The 24,810-nt window shown below is 37.3% G+C and overlaps 1 protein-coding gene across 3 annotated transcripts; it reads right to left on the bottom strand.

Moving 5' to 3' along the window:
- Positions 1 to 1,429: 1,429 nt before the first annotated feature.
- On the bottom strand, positions 1,430 to 24,810 carry pif1 (PIF1 5'-to-3' DNA helicase homolog). 3 transcript variants are annotated; one of them, XM_081373351.1, is made up of 14 exons: positions 24,728 to 24,810; positions 24,297 to 24,425; positions 11,969 to 12,534; positions 11,345 to 11,474; positions 11,093 to 11,218; positions 10,638 to 10,791; positions 10,096 to 10,210; positions 8,675 to 8,781; positions 8,280 to 8,419; positions 7,880 to 7,986; positions 7,698 to 7,785; positions 6,221 to 6,366; positions 2,905 to 3,096; positions 1,478 to 2,631 (listed from the first exon to the last, which is right to left on the bottom strand). In XM_081373351.1, the coding sequence occupies exons 3-14, from the start codon at positions 12,527 to 12,529 to the stop codon at positions 2,578 to 2,580; spliced, it is 1,920 nt and encodes a 639-aa protein (XP_081229477.1). In that variant the 5' UTR covers positions 12,530 to 12,534; positions 24,297 to 24,425; positions 24,728 to 24,810; the 3' UTR covers positions 1,478 to 2,577. The 3 variants fall into 3 exon arrangements, with proteins under 3 accessions (XP_081229475.1, XP_081229477.1, XP_081229476.1); XM_081373349.1 differs by lacking the exons at positions 24,297 to 24,425; positions 24,728 to 24,810 and adding an exon at positions 12,773 to 12,830 and having other exon boundaries at positions 1,430 to 2,631; XM_081373350.1 differs by lacking the exon at positions 24,297 to 24,425 and having other exon boundaries at positions 24,728 to 24,799.

The following is a 24,810-nucleotide window of genomic DNA, read 5'->3' as shown; positions in this document are numbered from 1 at the left end:
TTAAAGAAATTAACTGGAAAATGTAATAGATATATAAAAACAATATAATTAAATATAGAAGGGAAATATGCCTAATGATCCATGTAGGGTGTCAGAAACATTTCATAATTATTTTATAGATTCTACAAAATGTTTGATTCAGAATGTTTCTGGTTCAAATGACTAATAAAGATGATTATTTCTTCTCTTTACTGTTCAAGAGCAAAAGATAGATATGAGATAGAGCCAGTATTTTTTTTAAAACCCATAAAGATGCACTTATTCTCATTTTAATATTGTTATTTGGTCTATAAAATGTAGTGTTTCTAAGTGCTTGGAAAACTGCAATAATTACACCACTGTTCAAACCAGGTGATCACATGGCTATAGTTATAGACAATTAGTATCCTACCATCAGGATCTAAATTGCAGAAAAAAATGGATTTCTGAACAGATATCATATGTGACCCTGGATCACAAAACCAGTCTTATGTCGCACGGGTATATTTGTGGCAATAGCCAACAAAACATTGTATGGGTCAAAATTATAGATTTTTCTTTTATGCCAAAAATCATTAGGATATTAAGTAAAGATCATGTTCCATGAAGATATTTTGTACATTTCCCACCTTAAATATAAAACATTTATTTTTGTGAATGGATGCAGCACTATCGCCAATAGAAATGGACAACTTTAAAGGCGATTTTCTCATATATTTCGATTTTTCTGTACCCTCAGATTCCAGATATTCAAATAGCTGTATTTCGGCCAAATATTGTCCTATCCTAACAAACTATACATCAATGGAAATATTATGTATTCAGCTTTCAGATGATGTATAAATCTCAATTTAAAAAAAAAATTACCCAAAAGACTGGTTTTGTGGTCCAGGGTCACATATTTGAGTAGTACTCCAAACTCATTACATCTGATGCAATTTGGGTTTTGAAAATATCATTCCACAGAAAATGGTTTTCCTTTAGAAAATATAAATTGGACAAAGGAGGTGTGGTGGGGTTATTAAGTGATGAAATATATATTTCTCACTAAAAGTACTGATAGAAAACAGTGAGTTCTGGTAGACTAAGACTTCACAAATACTCAATCCTGTTGGCGTACCTCAGGGTTCAACATTAGGTCCTTTGTTATTCAGGTTGTATATCAATGATCTACCAGATGTTTGTCCATCTACTTTTAATTGTCAGATGTATGCTGATGATTTGTTTATATACTTGCATACTAAAAGCAAAAAGCAAGCCGCAGAAGAATTATCAGCTGCAATGGTCTATATCTCTAAGTGGTAAAAAAAAAAAAAAAAAAAAAAAAAAAAAAAAAAAAATCATCTTAAAATGTTAATTAAAACGTATGTATGTTTTTTTTTAAAAGTCTGCAAACAGACATCCAGATCCAGATGTTATAGCAGCAGGAAGGAAGAAGATTATCAGTAGTGCAGGAGTATAAATATTTAAGCAAGCATAATACATTCACAAGTTACATAATTAGGAATAGGATTCAATTTAATCTGGTAAATTGTAGACCCATTAGGAATAATTTAACTTCTGAGGCCTCAGTTATACATGAATGCCATGATCTTCTCACATATGAACGACTGCCTCACCAGCTGGACGCAGCCAGGTGGGACTACATTATAATCTATAGAAAGACTATAGTCTGCAGGCTTTGAACATACTGGATAAGTCAAATGTATATCACTGTAAATTTTTAACTAAATATTTTAAACTGGGGAAATTGATTAAATTTGCAGATATTTTATTTGTGTATAAAATGTGGTATGATATGGCCAAACCTCTGCTTAACGAGTTTATTAGACAATCATAACTCATCTACTAGATGGGATTGTACAATACCACACAAGCACATACCTGGAATTTTATTTATAAAACCAATGATTATTGGATAAAACATGGAGTTATTACTCCTAACACAATTAGGAGTAGCAGCTTGTATCGGTCTCCTTATATTTAAAGTAATTGTGTTTGTGCTAATATGCTCTGGTTATGGCCATGTTTGCTGGAATGCATTTTGAATGATTCTTAATGTTTTATGTACTTATTTACCATCAACCTGCCAGGGATCATGTAAATGTGCTGTTTTAGCCATACAGTTTAAGTGCTCATGTTAATTAATGTGCATTGTCCCTTTTAAAATAAATTCTTATTCTTTCCCCTGTAATGTAAACAGTTACAGGACGTTAGGCCACTAGTGCTAACCTCAATGAGTAAGAATATTCAACTAACATTACCAAATCAAATCATAAATATTAAAACATGATTTTTACAACCACTGCCACAAGCAAAACCCTGCTTAGGCACTGATAACAATTTGCTCTGATGAAAAGCATCTAAACCTGTGACTTGCATAACTCAATTCATATATATAAAACCATAAAATAATTTTATTAAAAGAAAAACATGGTCAAAATAAAGTTTTAGACAGTAATTATAAAAATAAATATTCAACTGAAAAGCAGCATAATTTATCCAATAAGAAAAACACTAACTGAATTAAATGAATTCATGTTCCTGATGCTTCCATGCACACAGTGCATATGAAAACTAGAGCTTCCTGTCACTTCCTCACCAAGGGTAATTCTCCTTATTGCTCTGTCCAACAAAGTCATTCATTGAGGACTGGGGGAAGAAAAAAAAAAAATTAGAATCAGAGCCATATATAAACTTACTAAATCAATGGTAACCTTGTTGAAAATTGAAATTGGGCAATTTGAATTCTGAAATGATTGACAACTAACGTAAAATCATCCAGTAAATTTTAGTTTCCTGGGGGCCTTTTATAAAGACAATCTAAGATCATTTAGATTCAATCTTTTAAATCGCTCCGATCTGGTAGAATACAGAAAAGGGTAATTGTCTGAGGAACAGAGTGATTGTCTAAAGTGGACTGACCTGCATGAGGAGTCTCTCTTTCCTCAGTCTCTTATAGAAGAGCAGCACGTCCTGGTTGGCCTGCACCACTCGAGGATCAAAGTCCATCACACGCAGGCCTTCCAGACTCCGAGCTCGTGACAGAGCAACATAAGCCTGGCCACTCTCAAACACACGCGCCAAAGAGATCTCCACGCAATCCAAAGTCATGCCCTAAACACACCAAACAAATCAAAACACCAGCAATTTACTTCAATCTAGCAATTAAAAAAAGGGGACCCATTTTTGAATATGCTAGAAATACCATGTTTTTGGTATTGCAACAAAGCTTTAGGACATATAACCAAGAAAATAACCAAGACACAAAAGCAAAATTTTGTTTATGTAAAATGTTTCCAATAAAAGACAAAATTATTTAATTTATTTATATATTAAATTATTTTGACAACTAATTTGAAAAAAAAAAAAGTGGTCCTGACTGCTCCAAGATATAAACCATTAATTTACTAACAGCAGAACACAGTTGTGCAGCAGAACATAATACATATAATACGGATAGTTCCCATCCTTGATTCTGATTGGTTGAGCCGTGTTCAAAGCCGTTATAAATGACTTACATTACTACACATACACCTGTGACCTCATTACATCAGTATTATTGCACCACTAAGGCTGTTCAGACTGTCAGTCCAAATCTGATTTTTGTGCATATCCGATTGAAACAAAAAACGTTGCAATTTTTACAAATCCGTTTTGAGCTACAATCATGAGTGGTTTGAAATCCTATTTAAATAGCATTTCTGGAAATCCGTTTCAGACTGCTCAGTATAGGGCTGGTCCGAATACCATTTTTTTTAGCTTCGAAGCTTCGGTAGTAATGAACATCGGATATTCGAATCTTCGGAGAGAGGGGGCTGAACATATTCTTCTCTCTAATAAAGGCAGGAATCTCTGTGTGTGTGTCTGTCTGTCCGTTTGCATTTTGATTATTTCGAGAACCGTTCATCCAATCGACTTCACAAGGGAGTGCAGTGTCGCATTTGGTGCAATAGAGATGGACACGCGAGACGACACATTCAGAATTAATAAACTTTTAGTAAACTACAGAACAGCGCGAGCGGGAAGCGGCGCGCCTCACGCGAGCAGAGAACGCGCGTCCGAGAACGGACACTGCACTAGTGATAAAACGCACACACACAGGTCTGTTAAATTAAGCAATACTTTTAAAGTAGTCTAATATTTTTCTGACTAACAAATTACTGACACAGTAAAGGGTAGATTTAAATAAAGAAATGAAATTTAAATAAAGAAAAACGAAATTAAGCTAAAAGAAAAACGAAATTAATTTAGATTGATAACAGGTAAAAAGGCTAATACATTGTGGAAAATAGAATAATAGAAACAATGTCAAAGCAACGCAGCTTAACCCAAAACACAAGCTCAGGCTTGCACTTCTGTCCATACAAACTCCGCTGTTCTGCGCTCTAGCCCAGAGAACACTCCCGTTTAAAGCTGCGTTCACACTACACGCGACCAAGCGACGCGATACCATTCATTTTCAATGGGGAGCGGGCGACTTCCGGCGACACGCGCGGTCGCAACCGTTGGCGACTGGATGGGGCGTGTCTGGCGACGCGAAAAAGTTGAGAAATGTTTAACTTTATGCAAATGAAGAGCGACTTTCGCGAGCGACAACCAATAGGAGTGAAGTCAGTGGAGCCGTCACTCTTCAGTGCAGCGTCTGACCGAGGCAAGATGAATGAGAAGTTTATTTTAACAGTCAGAAACTGTCCAATAATTTATGATATGTCTCTGTGTACATACAGTAGTACTCGTCTTGCTGACTCCGAGCCCGAATGGTTTCGTGAACTCAGAAAGACCAGCATTTGCACATTTTCTGCAGTTAAATAGCCGCGATAGCACAGGGCACTAACTGTTTCTCATTCATCTTTAATATTATGCATTTTATGTACTGATCCCATTTATATTTAGACTTTTCCTTCCAAAATGTTAGCTTGTAGCGGCAAGAAAACAGATTTGTTGTCTACAACACGTAACATCCGTGAATGTCACTCACAAACATTACCTAGGCAACCAGAAGTGAGAACGCCCACTAACGACCTCATCGCCAGCCACTGGCGACATGCAGCGATAAAGTCGCTTGTAGTGTGAACGGGGCTTTAGGCATCGGTTCTATTTCTAGCATGCACGCGTTTTCCGCGTGGCTCGAGCTGCGCCTGAGACGCGTGTCTCACACAGGCAGTGTGCAAACTCCAACCTGTTAACATGGGACCCAAAATAAAAATGGACACGCCACGCAGCTGAGACGCTCACGCCACGCAGCCAAGTGTGTCGCCGGCCTTATTCAAGCGCGAATGAGAACCGATTCGCGGGGATCCCAGGTATGCAAAAAAAATAAAATAATAATAATAATATTCGAATGTCAAATCGAATACCAACCCACCGAGGTCCGGTCCAGCCCTACTGCTCAGATCGGATTTTACGTGGTTTGTGACTTTCTGACGCCACATAAAACGTAAACGTCAGACGCTGTTATAGGAAGTCTGCTGGAAGTTGCTGCAGAAACAAGGTTGTGTTGCAAACAAAAGAGCGGCATGGACACAAATTGGATCCGAACAGTTGCAATACACAATGTGTAATCAATTCTAGATCAAAATCTAATCGGACACACATAAACGGATTTGGACTGACAGTGTGAACGTTGCCAGAGTCTGTGTGTTGCAACTTGCTTGGCAATTGGACAAAATGGTTTTATGATTTTAAGAAAAGCCAGAAATGTCTCAAATGTATTGTAGCTTCTTACAGAGTTCTTTAAACTCATTTTGAACTAATTACACTGGCGAGATTTAGGCCCACGTTTATAGCGGGGAATTTAATATGCCATTTTTCTCAGTTCCCCCACTGAGCATTGGGATGTGCTACATGCAGCGTTTCTGAAACATTTGCCAGACACCCAATGAGCTTAATTACTGACACTCTTTGCAACATCTTTGACAGTTCATCAGTGCAGAAGGCAAAGAAAAGGTCAGAAATGATGGGTAAACATGGTGACTAGTTAATGAGTCAATACAGAAGCCAGAACCATAGTCCTGAGCATCTGTTCACAGATGCACAGAAACACTGTTCCTGAGCCAAGTCATTTTATTTTAATGGGACATGCAATGACAATGGCATGATCATTTCCTCTAGGACCCAGAACAGTAGGAGATCAACAGCACAATCTTGTAATATTAGATTTCATTCTATGCATTCAGCTGATGCAGGTTTGACTCACTATGCATAATGAGTTTTGATGGGGCTTCATAGTAGAGCTCACCTGACTCTTGTGGATTGAAATGGCCCAGGCCAGTTTGAGTGGCAGCTGCTGTCGGCTCAGGTACAGCCCCCCGGATGCTTTAAAAATCCAACGCTCTCTCTTCATCACCTCAACAGCCCCGCAGAGGAATCGCACCCGAGGGAGACCTGTGGGAGAGGGGTATTGACGAATGATGGGATGTCACAACATCTCACTGCATGCGTTCAAATCTGAAATATGTTGGTGTTCTAGAACCAGCCATGTACAGCAATTAATGAAAGATATTTGGGTAAATCTCAAAGCCAGTTAAGAACATGTCGGAATAAAAATGAACATTTTAAATTTACATCCCCCTAATTTTATTACAGCAATGAGTAATTAAAATATATAAAATCTTATTTTAAAAAGTGTGTAACTTCTGTGGTACTAAACAAAACTGGAAAATAATGAATTATCATCAGTAATAGAATAAGGCAATTATATAGCGCTTTCATATGTACTACTGTACACCCAAATGCTTTTTACAATCATATCAGGGGATCTCTCCTAAACCACCACCAGTGTGGAGCATCCACTTGGATGATGCGACGGCAGCCACAGTACAACGGCGCCAGTGCGCTCACCACACACCAGCTATAGGTGGAGAGAGGAGAGAGAGTGATAGAGCCAATTCAATGTAAGGGTATTATTAGGCATGATTGGTAAGGGCCAATGGGTGGAATGTGGCCAGGACACCGGGGTTACACCCCTACTCTTTACGAGAAATGTCATGGGATTTTTAATGACCACAGAGAGTCAGGACCTCGGTTTTACATCTCATCCGAAGGACGGTGCTCTTTGACAGTATAGTGTCCCCGTCACTATACTGTGGCGTAAGGACCTATCACGCCAGTCTTGGGCTACAGGGTGATATGGCTGCTGGCTGGGACTTAAATGACCTTATTGTAAAGTGCTACTCAAGTTTCTTGTGTGAAGTAATCATTCTGTCTTCAATGAAAGCAAAATGCTGCCACTATGTGGCAGCTGACAAGTACATACTTAATGTTTAACATGCAGATGTTAAGGAGGATTTTATAGAACAAAAACTAATTAAAATGAGATTTAACCTGTAGCCCAAGACTGGTTGCCCACTAAAGCTAAGCAGGGCTGAGCCTGGTCAGTACCTGGATGGGAAACCTCCTGGGAAAACCAGGTTGCTGCTGGAAGAGGTGTTAGTGAGGCCAGCAGGGGGCGCTCACCCTGTGGGTCTATACTAGTTATGTCCCAACAGCATGATGTCACAAAACAATTAATCTTAATGGTCCTAAAAAAAGGCTTTCAATTCCTTCTTACAAAACAGAATAGCTTATTTCTTTTGAAAAACAATAGACATTCTTAGTGAGATTTAACTATTTATTTGCTAATGTTTTTTTATGATGGCATTTTCATAAAAACAACACACAGAGTAAAATACAATGCGTTTTGGAAGTGCCTGCCACTGTGTTGCAGTCAGCCGTACCTTGATTCCCTGGCTGAAAGTCAACCACTACTCCTCTGGCTCCATTCACTAGACCCCTCTGGACATCCAGGTTTTTTGTAAGCATGACCTAAACAAATAAAAAGGTTCATGCAACATTGGACATTTAAAAAAACAAAACAAACCAAGAGCACATGTTAGCCAGAAGGAGATAAAACACCAACCTGAGCGCCCACTTTCAGCTGTAATAGCCGACTCACTGGACTCTGGGCGTCAATGGTCTGAACCAGCATAGGGTCACTATCCACAGCTTCGAATACTCGCACGGCCCCTGCAAGTAAACAAGAGACTTAGAAATGTGTAAAATACCTTATCTCTGGATTTCACTCATCTTACAGTTTGTGTAGAAAAAAAAATAAATAATAACTGCTATACAGCATGTCCTACAAGGTTTCTAGTGCCTTATGTCGCTCATGAACCAGATGGTGGATTTCTAGAAACTATTTCAGTTTTTCAACAGCAGAATTGACAGTGATACCAGAACAGCCACCACCTGATGCGACCAGCAAACCACGTCACATTTCACAAATCCCCACTTTCAAATTAGGTTTCAGTATGACCAACCTGGTAATTGTTTGAGTTTATTCTCATTGGTGAGCTCCACATCATCTTTGTGCGTGCACAGCCTGGTTGCTAGGATACCATCCCTCTCGATGCAGTGATTGGCACTTCTCAACAGCTGTGTGGTAACTTCCTCTGTGACTCTACAGCATGGAGAGCCACTGTTACAATAGCATCAACATGCTGACAAACTCAGTCAATTCACAACTTCACTGATTACAAGATGTAGCGTAAAAGTTCCCCACTACAAGTCGTGTAAATATTTTAAAAATCACACCTACGAGATCCACTTAAGGTCATGGAAATAACTGACCATGAACCTCAGGGATTGCATCCCGAAAACACCCCGAGCCAGTGAGTCACTGCTCTGAACGGTGGCCGTAGTGAGAGCTCAGTACCTGCCCACTCTCACAGCCTGCAGGAGAGAAATGAAGGCCTTGTCTGTTTGTCTGCGCACCTCCATCAGCTCCATGTTCATGTGGATACACTTCCGCCAGCTTCTCGACTACAGGCAAAATAAATTGTGCATCTTATTCTCAGAAACTTGCACAGTGGATATCCAGATGCTAACCCAAAAACAATTATGCCCATAGAAATTAAAACCAACGAATTTCAAGATATTACAATGTACTCTTAAAAGGACAGATCATCCACAAATGAAAATTGTCATGATTTACTCTTTACTTTCATCCATCTTCAAACAGTGGGTCTCATTCACTAATAATTGTGTGGATTTCGTATTTGTACGCACAGGAGAACTTCTCACCAAAAAAAAACAAAACAAACAAAACTCTGCCTAAATCACAACACGTGTACGCACATGAATTTGTTCTTAATCTCGTTGTAATGCTAGTGAATTTGGAGCATTCTAAATGAGCAGCTGCGTGCACAAGGTTACTCATTTGCATAAAACACGCCCAAACATCTCCTTATAAGGACTTTCTGCACAAGCTTTCATCAAACAAATGCCACTTTTCAAATGCGCTCACCAGATCCTCGAACAACCCCAGGTGTCACTCAAAACCAGTTCAAACACTTATCCAGACCAAGATTACAGACCTCTTATAAGCCAGCTGTACATACACATAAATCTGCTCTTTTTTTAGATAAACCTTGCAGCTAAAGCTATAACGCAGCTTCTTACTGTTTCACTGTATATGATGAAATTAAATTGTATTATTTATTAATAATTTATTATAGTCATGTTAAGATGAAATATAACTTAACATAAGGCTGCACAGAGAAAGTGCTTTGTGTACATGTGGTTTCACTTGTTCCTACTTTTTCATAAATATTTAGAATATATTTTAGTACGAAAGTTTTTGGCGAATCATGATTTGCTTGTGAAAACGTTCACACAAAGAGGTCACGCACTAATGTGTGCATACGCTTAGTGAATGAGACTACAAAAAGTTTTTTTATTAAACAAATATGTAAATTCTATTTCTGCCCCTCCACTGAAAATCCATTCCAACAAATAATTTACAAGTTCATAAAGATATTGTAAAAGAAATCTAAGTATGTGTATTAATCAAGGTTTATAGATTAATAAACTGCTCAATTCATATGGATTACCTTTGCAATGTCTTTATGAACTTTTTGAAGCATCAAAGGCAATGGACTTTCTAAGGTTTCATAAAAAAAAAAAAAAAATCATTTGTGTTTGAAGATGAATGACAGTCTTATCAGTTTGAAATGTCATGAAGACGGAGTAAACGATTCCAGAATTTTCATTTTGGGGTGAACAAACCCTTTAAAGCCAAGTCAGATCAAGGCTGAAGTGGAAAAAGCATGAACTATGCCTAAATGAGGGTAGTACCTGGAAACAAAAGTTAGCTTTGTCCTTTCCTTTTGTTACAGGTGGAAGTTGAAGAAAGTCTCCGCACACAATCAGCTGAATCCCTCCAAAAGGCTCAGTTGATCTTCTGATTGACCTAGAAAAATAATATACAGATGACACTTGTCTAATAAGGCAACTCTGACCTAATATTGAAATATTTAGTGTTGTTCCTTTCCTTCAGAACAGATGAGAGTTTTTAAACGTACTAGACTAGGACTGGGAGAATTGATGGTTTGGATTAACTTTGTATTCAATTTCTGATCCAAATCACATTCAAAAATTCATTTGCCATCTGACGTTCATCAGAAGAAAGTCCGTAGTGACAAATTTAGAAGCAACCAATCACATTAAATGAAATTACTAAACCATTAAAAACGACAACAAACAACCCTTATCACCACATGAATTGGTAATGGTAAATTGAATTTTATCCATGTGAAAAATTAAGTGCGCTGAAATAAACCGATATCATTAACGGAGTTATTTTTATTTTTGTCAGAAGTTCCCTCAGTGTTGCTCACCTGGCTATGGCTTCCAGTTTGTCAAAGAACTGGGCCTCCACCATTGAGATCTCATCAATAATGAGGTGTTTGCAGGAAGTCCAGTGCTGCAGAACCCCAGGACGCTGAGCGAGCTCAAGACACTGTTCAAGAGGAGCAGAGCCAGACCCAATACCTGATAACAAGAGAGATGAAAATGACTCGCACACAACAGCACAACTCTGTTTATAGATTTGAGAAATGTGTTGATCATGTGACACTTCAGAAAAGTGACCCTATGCTGTGTACATACTGAAGTAAATTTCCACCTGTGATTGCTGTTTGGTTTGGGGTGAAGGGAAACTGCCATTTCATACAACCTTTGCCATCATTAATTATATATGATTTCCTAACGAATGCATGTAGCATGTTTGCATTCGCTGGCAGTCACTTTTCAGAGACTTGAGTGAAATCATTTGAACTTGAAATTTTCTTACCTGCAAAACTGTGCAGTGTGGTCCCTCCTATGTGACAGGCTGCGACGCCAGTGCTCGCGGTTGCATATGTGCTTTTTGGGGGCAGAGAGCCTACAATCCTTTTGAGCAAGAAGGACTTCCCTGTACCTAAAATAAAGCCATGAACAGTAGTGTTTGAAACGCCATGAAAAAAATACCTCTATAAGAAACTAGATTATATTATATAATAAAATAAAATAAATAAGTGCATAAATAATCGGTGCAGCTCATTACCTGCACTGCCTGTGAAAAACACATTCTTGCCACTCAAGACTGCATTGAGAACTGCAGTTTGTTCTTTGCTTAGCTTTTGTGCCACAGGCAGAACCAAGACAGGCTTCTTATTGGGGTGAAGCGCCTTAACCTAAAAGAGATTAATTATTAAGTCCATAATCCTGCTAAATACATGGTAGTATTGAAAGCAAGCATTGTGCAGTCTTTTTCAGCAAATAGTAGATAAAAGATGCTCAACTTTCCAAAAATGTTGAATCTCAAAAATAAACAATTCACAAAAATAAAAATGTGAGACATGATTGAAATTGTATGAATTGTGGTTACTAAAATAGTTTTTACAACTATAAAATAAATGTATAAAATGTTTAATAAATGAATATCCATTAACTGAATTGGCCAAAATTATTTTAAGAGTTTAATTGTTAAATGCATTGGAATCTTTGAGATGGGAAAGGCCAAAACCCTCCTTTTTCTTTTCAGCTACCCACTTAATTTAGTTAAGTAATGGTGCATGAAAATGAACAAAAAGTAAATAAAAATAGTTGTGCTAATAATTTGTCAAGACAAATGTGCAAAGTATTAAAGGAGTAACGTTATAGGCCTAACACAAAAGGATGAACATACCGGACTAGTGTCACAATCAGGTCTGGGTCTTTTCACTGGTTTCCTTTCACCCAAGACCTTATTGACAGGTCTCTCTGAAGGACCTTTGGGTTGAATTGGGGCGTTCACTTTACTTCTCAGCTCGTTAGCTTTCTGTACATCTTTCAGCTGGAGAGGACTGACGGTCTCAAAGGCTCTAGGAAGGCCGGCTCGTAGTTTAGCCCTACCACTCATAGGCTTGTTGCTTTGGGATGCTTGATGTTTGATGCTGAGCGTCTTGAGGAACACCTTCAAACGATCCGGTGGACAATCAGAGACTAGAACCTGTGTGCTTTCCGGGACGAATTTAACGGTACATTTACCATCCTTTGCAAAGCGCGTAAAGAGCTGGAAATCGCGCAGCATGAAGTTCTGAGGAGCTTTGCCATCGTGCACGCGCAGGACCATCTCCTGAAACTCGTTGCGCCCTAATGTGACGGTGGCTTTGCGCATGAGCTGCCGTTTGATGGCTTGACCTGCAGGATTCAAGCGCTCCACCGCCACGGTGCACTGAAGCTCAGCGGGATCAATGTGTCCCAACATTTTACCTTGAAAGAACATAGAAGAACCGCTTAAAGCATGTGATTGAGTATCTTATATCTTTACTCATTTATTAACACCGATGAGTCTTCAGCGAGTGCTTGGGTTATACATTTCAATTTGAGCATTAAAGAATATACATGCAACAAACATTAATCTCAACTGAAATGGCAAATTTAGCCTAAAATACATGTACGTGTTCATGTCTTGTTATTATTTTACTTAATAGAGAGAGGACCAACTCACCTTTGTTACGAGCTGTTTAAACAGCAAGTACCCACTGCACCACCAGCTGTTCATTTATATGTTGCTGCTCACGCACGATTTTCAAATAGTTCCGCTCTACAAAGATTGGTCGATTGTGACGAACTACTGGCCAATCAAAGCGGAGGCATTTAAACAAATATCCAATCAACGATTGCGCTTCCTAAACGTAAGCAGCGGGTCCGCCTACACAAGCGCTCCACCAATGAAACGGCGTTGGTTTTCATTACGTTTCTTTCTTTTGTGCATTCATCTCATGGCCTGTAGCGTCCAGGCGTCATACATTGCAAATACAAAAACTTAACCACTGCAAATCGGGTGGATTTCATTTATTCAAACGATAATTTCTGAAGTCACAATTTTAGTAAAAGTAGAATGGAAATAAGGACAGAAAATGGTAATTATACATTGATGAAATAACCGTTTTTCATTCAGTTCTCAAAACAAAGGCACATTTCTCAAAACGTTTAACACATTTCACCTAAAATGCCCTCATTTTAAACAGGTTTAACCATGTTGCCATTCATTAAACACAAACACATAACATAGTCTAATTAACTCAAGTGTCACAATGTGAACTCAAATAACACATTTATCCATGAGTCAACATTAAGTAGCCTACCTAATGACACACCAATCAGAATCTAAAGATAATAAACCGGACCATTGTCAGAAGATCAAGGATCTACTGTTATGACATTTGGCTGAAGGTGCAGAGAATGCCGAATTTATTTATTTATCTTTTACTGTACAGTAGCCTAATTGCCTAAAGTTCATATTCAGTTCTTTGGTATTTTAACTTTTTTCTAGTGCTTTTCATCTACTTTAACTACTACTTACAATAGTGGAATGAAAATTAATTTTTCCTAAAGCTTATTGTTGTATTTTACTATAGGCTATCTGCATGCTTTCATGTTGTATACTGTAGGCTACTGTACTAGACACCGATCTGCAAAAGTATTCCTGAATCCCAATAAGAGCTTTTTGTAATAGTGTTCTCAGGCAGATATGTAATCTGTGTTTCATCTGAGGCCAAAGTTTGATTCTGACAAAAGAGAATATGTCTTAGGCCAACATATTTGATTTTGACGTGACAATTTTAGGTGTGTAGCTCTGAGACTGTGTTAGTTGTGAGAAATTTGTGAATTGTTTCATCAATTGTGTGTTAGCAATTGAGAAAATGAACAAATTAAAGATTATATTTAATTATTTTATATTTCTGTATGTCACTCCTTCCTTCCTTGAAACAATATAAATAAAAAGAAAGGTAGTGCATTCTGGCTACCAATATCTATCTATCTCTCTATCTATCACTCACGCCCTAGTTAATCCAGAAACAGCACTTTGCAAGTTCCATATATTGTTATTATTATTCATTAATAAACCAGTGATTTACAATTAGGCTTATATTGCTTAGGTCATTTTCACACAGGCCATGGTTTACTTACTACTGACAGTAAAACAAATGTCTTTTGATTTAGAGGTGGTTAATTACATTTTCCAGGATAAAATATCAGTCATGGGTTGGTTTATTTCCGTAAACAAGACATGTTCTTTTACGTCAGCTGAGAAAGAAATTTCCAGGAATGGGTCACTGTCCCGCATCATTAGGCCCCGTTCAGTACATGCAAGCTTTTCTTTGATTTACATTCATTGGCAAGACGACAGCTGGCTGAGTTATGACACTCGGGAGAGAAGTGGGCAGTACAGAATGCAAGCTAACATAAGGACTGCCTTTAGCCCAACATTGGAGATGTAGTGAGGTAGAAGAACAATAATCTGAAATATAATGAAGGATAATGATCATTTCAACTGCATACATTATTTGTGATATGCAAATAGGTTATGAGTGAAACTTCACAGAGTCTGGATTAATTAGCAATCTCACATTATGAATTCATATCTAATCTAACTTGCCACTCCTTCCAAGCAAACAGACCTGCTTCACTAACCATTCAAATGCAAAGAGATCTTTGCCAAGCACAAATTTCCCATCATAAATGTCTCTTTAAATAAAAGCGGAACTGCCACGATAGGGTACAGTGCCTTCCACTAATGTTGGCACCTTTGGTAAATATAAGCAAAGGCGGCTGTGAAAATAAATCTACAAGGTTTATCCTTTTTATCTTTCATTCAAAAAAATGCACTAAATTCTAACCTTTCATTGAAGTAAAAGAATTGAAAGTGGGGGGTAAATCACATTATCAAAAATAAATGCTTTTCGCCAATGCATGTTGGCCACAATTATTGACACTCCTAGAAATTATTATGAGTAAAATATCTCTGAAGTATATTCCCATTAATATTTACCTTTTTTTTAGCACACCAGGGTGACTTGGAACATAAAATTGTCCAGGTCAAGACTTTTCACATGAGGATAAATATGAGGAAACACAAAGGCCAAATTCTCTTAATCATCCATCACAATGAGTAAAACCAAAAGAATATAGTTCTGATGTGCAGCAAAAGATTGTTGAGCTTCACAAAATAGAAAGTGACAGTAAGAAAATAGCCAAAGCATTGAAAATTCCCATTTCCACCATCAGGGCAATAATTAAGGAGTTCCAATCAACTAAAGATGTTACAAATCTGCCTGGAAGAGGACATGTGTCTGTTGTGTTAATGCACGCTGAGGAGGAGAGTTTGAGTGGCCAAAGACTCTCTGAGGATCACAGATGGAGAATTAGTTGAGAGATTAGTTGAGTCTTGGGGTTAGAAAGCCTAAAAAAATAATCAAACTGAACCTACATCAAAAAAATCCTCCTCGCTCATACAAAAACAAATCCCAGCATATTCAGTCCTCAGACACGACTGGAACTTCAAAAGGGACCTGGTTCTAAGATCAGATGAAAATAAAAAAAGAGCTTTTTGGTAGCAAACACACTACAGTGGTTTGGTGCGAACAGAAAAAGTGCCCCATGCCCACGGTTAAATATTCTGCTGGATCTTTAATGTTGTGGGCCTATTTTTTGCTGGAGGTCCTGGACATCTTGTTCAAATACATGGTATCATGGATTATAGCAAATATACCAACAGATCAAAAATCTGGTCACTGCTAGATATCTTATAATGGGTCGTGGTTGGATCTTCCATCAGGACAATGATTAAAAAAATAATTTTGTGCATTTTTTGAATGAAAGATTAAAAGGATAAACAATGCAGATTTTCACAGCCGCCTTTGCTCATATTTACCAAGGGTGCCCATATTAGTGGAGGGCTCTGTATATATAACAGTGTTATCTGTAGTAGATATACGCAACATCCATAGTGCTACAGAAACACCCTCAATGAGGTGTTGCATTGGACAGAAAATCATTACAATTTTTACATATAATGAGTCTACCATGTCATGAGTTCCCCCTCATGTTTGTACCAGCCAAAAAGCCTCATTACGCTTATTCCAGAATGACTGCTGTTTTTGCGGATTATTTGCTCTCACTGCATGCCATCTCTAATGATACCCTTCCACCACCACACACATCACACGTGTAATGATCACACATAACTGTTTCCAGATGCCCACACCTTGGTCCCCATTAAATTGGGCTTTCATGCTTCATTTCTTAATTAGAAAAGTAAACCGTCTTGTATGCTGTCACAAAACAGCCGTCTTTAGACAGCCACTCAGCATAAAAATATGTTTTTAGAGCTCCAGCGATCATTATTGTTCCTGCCTGGGTGAAATGTAAAGGGTAAGACTTTACCAAGTGTAAAATAAATGAACCAATGACTCATTTCACGTCACACTCTTGATTCACCTCAAATACAATAGAGAATCTCTGAAGAAATGAAGAACAGAGCTCAAATGAACATGTCTCCATTGCAAATTTCGAGTTATGTTAAATTAAATATATTAAATATTAAATTAAATATACCATCTGCATGTTGCAGCAGAAATCGAATCTGATCAGACCAGCCAATGTTTTTCTAATCTTCTATTGTCCAATTTTGGTGAGCCCATGTGAATTCTAGCATCTGCTTCAAGGTTTTGCGGGTTGTGCATTCAGAGATGTTCTGAACGAGTGGTTATTTGAGTTACTGTTGCCTTTCTATCACCTAGAACCAGTCCAGTCACCTCGAACCAGTGCCTCGGCATGGCACAGCGCGGATGAATCCAATGTTTTGAGGAGAATGTGTGGCTGTCAATCACCGCGCTGGTGGTGTGTATACTGTCATTCGCAATCACAGATTCTACTTTTTGGAAGTATGACCAACATAAGAATTTTCACCGGAAAATTTCGTCTGAAAAAGTAGCCTAAGTAACATCCACTTTTGTTATGACCAACTAAGGGGAAAATCTAGCGATCGCTTATATCAAGGCAAACCGTGCAAATTATACTTTGTTCTCAAATTGTTAATGTTAACAACATCAGCATTGTGTGACTACATTTAAAGTCCGCGTGAACCGGAAGTTGCAAACGACTTTTCTCCAGTGTTGTGACGTATTTCCCAGTGAATCGGAATATTGAACAGAGGGCAGGGTTTTACTCTAGCGCTCCTCCTCTCCATCTCTCGCTCATAGCAGACTAACGGTTTGAGGGGAGTGGTTAAGCGTTTCCCAAACCAAGCCGTCAAACCTACGTCATCAGGGAAGGTCCTCCAAAGCAGAGGGGAGGGGCATTTTCAGATTTTGATTAAAGATTACGAAGCCAAAAAAATGTTTTGTGTGGATTGACTTGCATGGATGAATTGTTCACCACAAAACGATCAATTTAGGCAAACAAAGTAAATATGGTCAATTTTGATTTCATGTGGACTTTAATGCCCTTCCGATATTTGTCCTTGTTTTCGCATGGGCCCATTTGCAGTCTCTTTTTTTTTCTCCGAAGTCTTTCGCGTTTTACAACAGGTGAATCTCCAGTTGTCACTGGTGATTGTCGTTTGAACCTTTCTGGATCCGCCATCAAACTGTACATTTAATTATATCAAGTGCTGTGAGAAAAGGCTATAAATCTCCACCTCCAACATCCTCACACGCAATATAGCCTACTAGCCGAGACACCTTCTTTATGTGTACAGATGTGACGTAATGACGCAAAGACATGCTTGAATTTCCCACGGAAATCCACCAGTACCATTGAATTAAAAAGATTATTACAAGCTTACCATTTTGAATCGAGCTACGGCAAGCAGATAGTTTTGAACACTGGCTGGTTATGTACTTGTTCAAAAATTATTTTGGATCATTTTTAACCCAAAAAAGCTACGGACTGCAGCTTTAATTCAAAGCAGGATCTTACTTTTTCTATGGTAGCTATGATCTATTGTACGTATAAGATGTCTATCATTTTTACTTTTCTTGTATCTCCCGAACTATCCTTAATCAGCGTGGAACCACACAGGGTGAAACCCTTTGCTGAGAATATACTATCGGTTATCTTGGCTACTCAAAATATATGTAGAATTTTAAAATGTTAGCATTTGTTGATGCGGCAGGCTGTCTGTTGGCCGCATGAACCGACTTTGGGGAGAGCTGATGATGCTATAGCAGGAAGCATGCCCTTTGACCTCCTCAATTTTGGAGGCTTTTTTTGTCAAAGACCCTACAAGTTAGTCCTTAATTTCAGATGTGCAAATTACAAAACAGCATTTTTCAACCGAGTGAATCTACACATGAGAAGTCTTCAGAAGTCATAACTTCAGGGGTCAATGGGTCTCCTGAGAATATAAAATTTCCCTTAAAAACCAAAGATTAAGCTAAATGACACTAGTTTCCCCCAAAATCAAATACTCTATATGATTTGTATTACATTTTTTCAAAGGATAATCTTGCTTTAAAGTTTGAATACAAATGTAAAAGTATCTCTTCATATTGGCTGTGTTCTGAAACAATGCCATCAATTGGTACTTTTTCTTTTATAAAATGTACTTTTCTTATTTCTACAAAGGTTCAATTTCTATTCATTTCCTAGCAAGTATAAAGTAAAAAATATATGTCTGATACAATGTTTTTGCAAAGAAATAGGTGCTGTAATACTCCAAACCATTCCTCACACAATGACACCATCAAGGATGATCAATGGCTTAGGTCAATTGGTGAAAACACTGCAATGTGTAAGGTAGTTTTCCAAATTACCCCAAAATCAAATACTGTATTACACTTTTCAAAGGATAATCTAGCTTTAAAGTTAGAATAAAAAGTTAAAACCAAACTTATCTTCATACCTGTTGTAACCATAACTGGTTCTCTTTGTTTTATAAATTTACTTATCTTATTTCTACAAATATCAGCCTGATAAATATGGACTTAATACATGATGATGCCACCAAATACGTCTGACACAATGTTTTTAAGAAAAAGCAGTGGTTTAAAATACAACTAAACCATAATAAAAGATGATTTTTTTTTTTTTTTTTTTTTTTTTTTTTTTGATAGACCTACAGAAATGCATGGTGCAACATGCAATGTTCGAGAAAGCTAATATTGGTGTAATCTTTGCGAGGTCTCACCCACAACGCAAAACTTTGTATTGGGTGATCCAGCCATGGCTTTACTAAAAGAAAATATTATGGAAGTCATTTTCAAACTGTAATTATACCATATTTTATTTATTAATATCACAGTTTCATATTGATTTAAAGTTTTTGTTTGTTTGTCATTAACTAATTCCTATATTTTTAAACTAACACTTCAACATCCAGCAAAAAAAATTAAAGAGATGAATGAGCTAAGGATGTTCTCTGACCCCAAATAAACAGATAATGGAATGTTCACAATCTACAATATACAGTTAGATATTCTCCTACTTAGTATGTGTAAATAGATGTGCTTAAATATTTGGGTGTATTTTTATACGCCAACATATTTTGTCCAAAACATCCATGTAAGATTCAAAAGACCAAATCACTAAGAAAAGAGGGTTGAAAAGCACCGTTTATAATAAATACACAAAAGTGTGCAAATTATGGTTTTATTACTCAACCAAAATGCATGGACTGTATGTGTTTTAGATGAAGACTTTTCTTTGAGAGCTGTCAACATTCGGTGTTTATAGGAATAAATGACAATTAGGAATTTAAGTGATTTAAGTGACTTTCTGTTTGAGAATGTTTGACTAAATTGATACTTCGTTTAGTGCAACTTTCCCTCTATCTGTGATGTGGAATCACACAAAGTATTAACATGAAAATTAAGTGCATGCTGTTTCACACTTAAACTATTACAACAGAATCACATCTGACTATTGCTCTGAGAGATGTACATCCATTAAAGCTCCAAGTTCCACACTCCGGTAAAACCTGTGTTAAAATTGCACAAAAGTAAATTTTAGAGGTCAACAATCTAAAAAGTAAATACAGCATGAGCCGTTTCTCTTTGTTTTTGTACAGTTTGCAAAAACTATAGTCTCCAAGCGTGGTCAAACATGTTCATATAGGAATTTATGAAAAATATGAACAAATATAGCAGAAAGAGAATTAAATGACAGTCCTTCTACATGAGAGTGTTTAAGACTAAACAAATCATATTTCTTTTAGAATATCTTTCTGCTATGTCTACGAAACATTGACATGAAAGATGAGTATTGCTGTTTTACTGTTAAAGTTTTTTTCAACAATGTAAATGTCTCAGCAGTGCATTATTTGTTTGTATTCAGTGCATTTCACTGTGGATTATTTGGTAAATTTCGGCGCAGGCTTTGCAAACAATCTTTGACGATATGGATCTACCAGCAACACCACAAACATGTTTATTCTAATGCCTGAACTGTGATCAGTGATTTCTGATGTATAATTATTCAAGTTCAGACAGATTATTTCTCAAAATCGTTCAATGAGTCATTCCATAAAAATGGTACGATTTGGACTTACACATTTTTTTTTTTTTTTTTACCAATGTATTACTTTTCTGAACACCCCACAACATTAATTACATATTTAACTTACAGACATATTTTCCCACCTCAGGCATCAAATTTCTATTATTATTGGTAATTGTTTTAAGATATGGGCACTATTAGTCTTCAACCCTGTTATGGACATTATGGAAGCTCTCTGAATATGATTATAAAATATGTTACCGTTTATCATTATGCATCAGTAAATCAAGCCAGTGACTAAACGATCAACTTCACATTGTTTCTCTTAGGAACAATAATCTTATTTAAACTGTGATTAAATTATATATAGAAAGCGATCAAAGAACACTCCCTTTCCAATCGCCCAAGCTGTCAATCACGAGTTTATCTGGACACTTGCCAAAACTCATTATAAAATCAATGATGCTGTTATATTGCACAAGCTCTTACTGTATTTACATCATGTTTGCATTGTTATTTAGTAAAAGCATTCATGAGAGAAATTGCGTTGCAATGATTAGATCACCGCATTGATTGTGTATCTCCGCTTCATCTATGCAGTGCAGGACCAGCCTCTGCCTTCTTGCTGTTTGTAGAGTAGAAGTCAAATGTTAATTTCATTAGCCTAATTAAAAAATGTATCAGGTTGGATTAGAGAACATTTAATTATGTGAAAAGAGCATTATACAACATGGAAACATTTGTGCCACATTGAAATAGACACTGAATAAAAATTAATTTAACATGTCAAATTTTTGTAAAGTCATGTACCCTACAGCCATGAACCTTTTGTGTTTAAATATTTAAAATACTGAATTATGGTTTTAATATTTATTTTTAGTTGCTGTCAACTTTTTTTTTTTGCCTGTGGGTTACCATGAAAATTAGTATTAGTTCAATAACTTGCCTTCCTGTCAGTTTTCACCCAACAGTGATTGAGAATTATACTTGTTTATTGACTCAGAAGTGTGCTGACGTCTTTTTGTCGGGTGCTGTTGCCATGGTGAATCGTAATTTCGGAGCTCCATTGATTCGTGGCTTTTCATAGTTGTGGTGCACACGCTTAGTCAACCAGAGTAGATTAAACTAACTCAATTCAGATGTTCTGAAAACTCAGAGTTTCCCATCTCAGGGTAAATCAACTCAGAGTTCAAGTTTTAACTCAGAGTTGGCTGAACCTGCTCAAGATTTTCAAGCTAAGAGAAATTATTGACATTGCACTTCATGTATTGCTAGAGTGGCCTACTGATTAGTATTATTTGTGTTTGTGAACAAGTTAGTGTTTTGGACACATCTTTTAAATGATCGGGTCGTTTGTTCACTTCTGTGCATTGGATATTTTTTTTAACTCTGCTTCTTGAAGCATGCATGTGACAAATTTCCTGCCCTCAAAGACGGAAAAAGTATTACATTGTGGTCTGAACTGAAGCACTGAACTAACCAAGGATCTGATGGCAGACAGGAGGAGGGGATCTGTTCATTTGCTTGTGAGTCAATCTTGTTCACAACAAGTAAGGGGACTGAACAATTATATTTGTGTAAAACTGACCATTAAAATGACGTAATGACGACATTGGAAGTCATCATGTATTAGCTTTTGGCTCACTAATAACACACAAATATAACACTTTTTTTCCACCTACTGAATCCAGTAGCTTACAATGATGTATCCAATAGAAGATTACACTGAACTAAGCAACTCTTAACAAATTATTTTTGTGAATGGATTTGAGTCACTGATATGATTTTGCTAAATCAAAACCCCCATTATAGTTGGTATCGAGTGGTGCTTTAGAACCTATAGCTGGGCCATACAATGACGGTCCTGGAAGGCCATGGCCTGCAGAATTTAATTAAAAAATCAATTAAATAGAATCAGCTAATCAAGCAACTTGATGTGCTTGATTAGAACTAAACTTTGCGGGTCATGGCCCTCCAATTAACAGAATTGAATAGCTCTGACCTTTAGTAAAGCTGCAGCGACTGTTTATTCTCTAATTTACCCTATTAAAAACAGAATAATCTGAGACCTGCTGAGCGACAACATTTGAAGGAATCATACATTTTGTGGTTAGAATTCGACCTCCTCAGCCTGTCCAGAAATTCACAAAACAAGAATATTTGTGCATCACAATTCAAGGTCTTTGTATTCCACTGCGGTGAATAAGAGCATTTTTATTCGTATTATGTATGGTATGTACTGTGCACCTTCAGTTAACAAAAACATCAGACTACTTGACGAATAGCCCTTCTTAGCCATATCGTCACTTTCTTCCTCTCTGTACCATATAGTTTTATTAATGTGCTGACCTTTCCCGACATTAGTGGTGCAATTTGTCAGGATGATGTTCATGCAGCAGCAAGATAAAATCATCATTTGCTTAAACTTGCTCTCTTTTCCTGTTTATAAGAGGAAAATCATAAGTATGTCTTATACAATATATAGGCTATGCTACAAGAGAAAGTCCTCAGACTTCAGTCCTCAGTCAGGTTTGCTTTTACTACCAGTTGGTTATTACGTAATGGGCTTTTGAGGGCTTTCCTGTGGTCTGGGAAAGGGCATGAGAGGCTGTAGATCTTCTCACGTCACAGTATTCAAGCTCTAGCCAATTGCTCTAAGCCATTAAATATCACCCATGTTTCGGCTCATCGATCAAGTCCAATAATATAATTTAGACCTTATTGCTTTTGTGCTCTGAGATATAGCTGGCTGACATTTAAAGCACTATTGAGTGAATAGTTGATCTCTGAAGTTGTTGGAATCACCAGAGCAAGTGACTCATATGACGTACTGTATATAAGATTTTCTCTCTGACACACATTCGTGTTCCACAGAGGCACAGATGGAAAAAGTAATACACGTTCGATTTGCCAAGACAAAAAGGTGAAACCTTACATGTTAGGCTATAGGGTGATGTTGGGGAATTAATGTAGTGACTTGCAAAACAAAATTACAGTGAGATATTTTTAATTTTTACATTATACTGTTAAAGGGGTCATGAACTGGACTAGCCTATTTTATTATTTTATAATGTTTCCTGGGGTGCCCTTAAAATGAATAAGTATGCTTTTTACATCAAAAATGGTAAAATTTTCCTAGCCTGATTTTAGCCTCTGATTTAAACGCTCTGTTTTAAGGGGCGTGTCTGTGTGAGACTTCAGTGTAAACGCCCACTGCTGTGATTGGCTGACATGTTTGCATACGAAGTAGCTAGTATTACATGTGGAACTCTCTCTCTCGAAATCTTTTTACTATTACAGCTATCGAGATTAACGAATCGGGAAAAGAATTGATCATTTAGATCTATTCCATCACATGAAAGGTTGCAGTGATGAGCATTGAGCAAATGACAGACACTCTGTTGATCGTGTGATGAAGAATATTAAAATCCAACAGGAAAATAATTACTGTTGCTTTTGTATTTGTAGTCAATACAAATTACCAAATAAATTGTGAATAATTTGTGTATTTAACAGCTATGGTGGTTACGGCATATACCCTTCCATCTGGCATCCTCCCATTCCATACAATAATCTGGTTCATTTTCGAAAGGTGCGATGATATGTGTGTCATTAATGCATCCAACCACACTGAAAATCATAAAGGAAATTCTAATTATTAGGTTACTTTCAGAGGTCACAGCAAGATGTTATCAAGTGAACATCATTTATGAGATTAGCCTCATTTAAACCGTTTCTCCACCACTGACCTGCAATCCTGTGAATCTCCCCATTGATGGATCTCACAGGTTTGTGTCCAGGTAACAACACAAAAACTCTCAGGAAGAGGGTGGCACACTTTCCTTCCCGCTCTGATACAGTGGCCTTACTAATGTGCTCTGCATCTCCGATGTTATATAGAAAAATGTGCAATGAATGAATGTAGCCTACTGCACTGCAAAAAATGCTTTTCTTACTTAGCCTTTTTGCCTTGTTTCCAGTCAAAATATCTAAACATTCTTAAATCAAGATGCATTTATAAGAAAACCTCTGGGTTTATCTAAGAAAACCTGCTCCCGACCAGGTTAGGTTCACAGGGTTGCCATGAAACGGGCTTGACTTACTCTGCTTTCTCGGGTTTGACATACCATTCTAAAACGGAAAACCCAGAGTTTCCCTCATTTCAGGGTTACATACTCACAGTTTTCACTTAATCTCCTTTCTGAAACAGGCCCCAGGCCTATGGCTGTAACGTGTGTTCTGTGTCGTGTTTCCCTGTGACCT

Source organism: Scardinius erythrophthalmus (genome assembly GCF_964197995.2).
Source record: "Scardinius erythrophthalmus genome assembly, chromosome: 9".
Classification (NCBI taxonomy): domain Eukaryota; kingdom Metazoa; phylum Chordata; class Actinopteri; order Cypriniformes; family Leuciscidae; genus Scardinius; species Scardinius erythrophthalmus.
This window is presented reverse-complemented; position numbering and strand designations above follow the sequence as displayed.

Excerpts from the sequence above, each read along its gene's own strand:
- pif1 (XM_081373351.1), bottom strand. The coding sequence starts at position 12,529 with ATGTTGGGACACATTGATCCCGCTGAGCTTCAGTGCACCGTGGCGGTG. Across the intron at positions 8,782-10,095 it reads AAGCTAACTTTTGTTTCCAG|TCGAGAAGCTGGCGGAAGTG; the intron begins GTACTACCCTCA and ends TTTTGCCTGTAG. Across the intron at positions 3,097-6,220 it reads TTTCAATCCACAAGAGTCAG|GGCATGACTTTGGATTGCGT; the intron begins GTGAGCTCTACT and ends TGGTGTGTTTAG.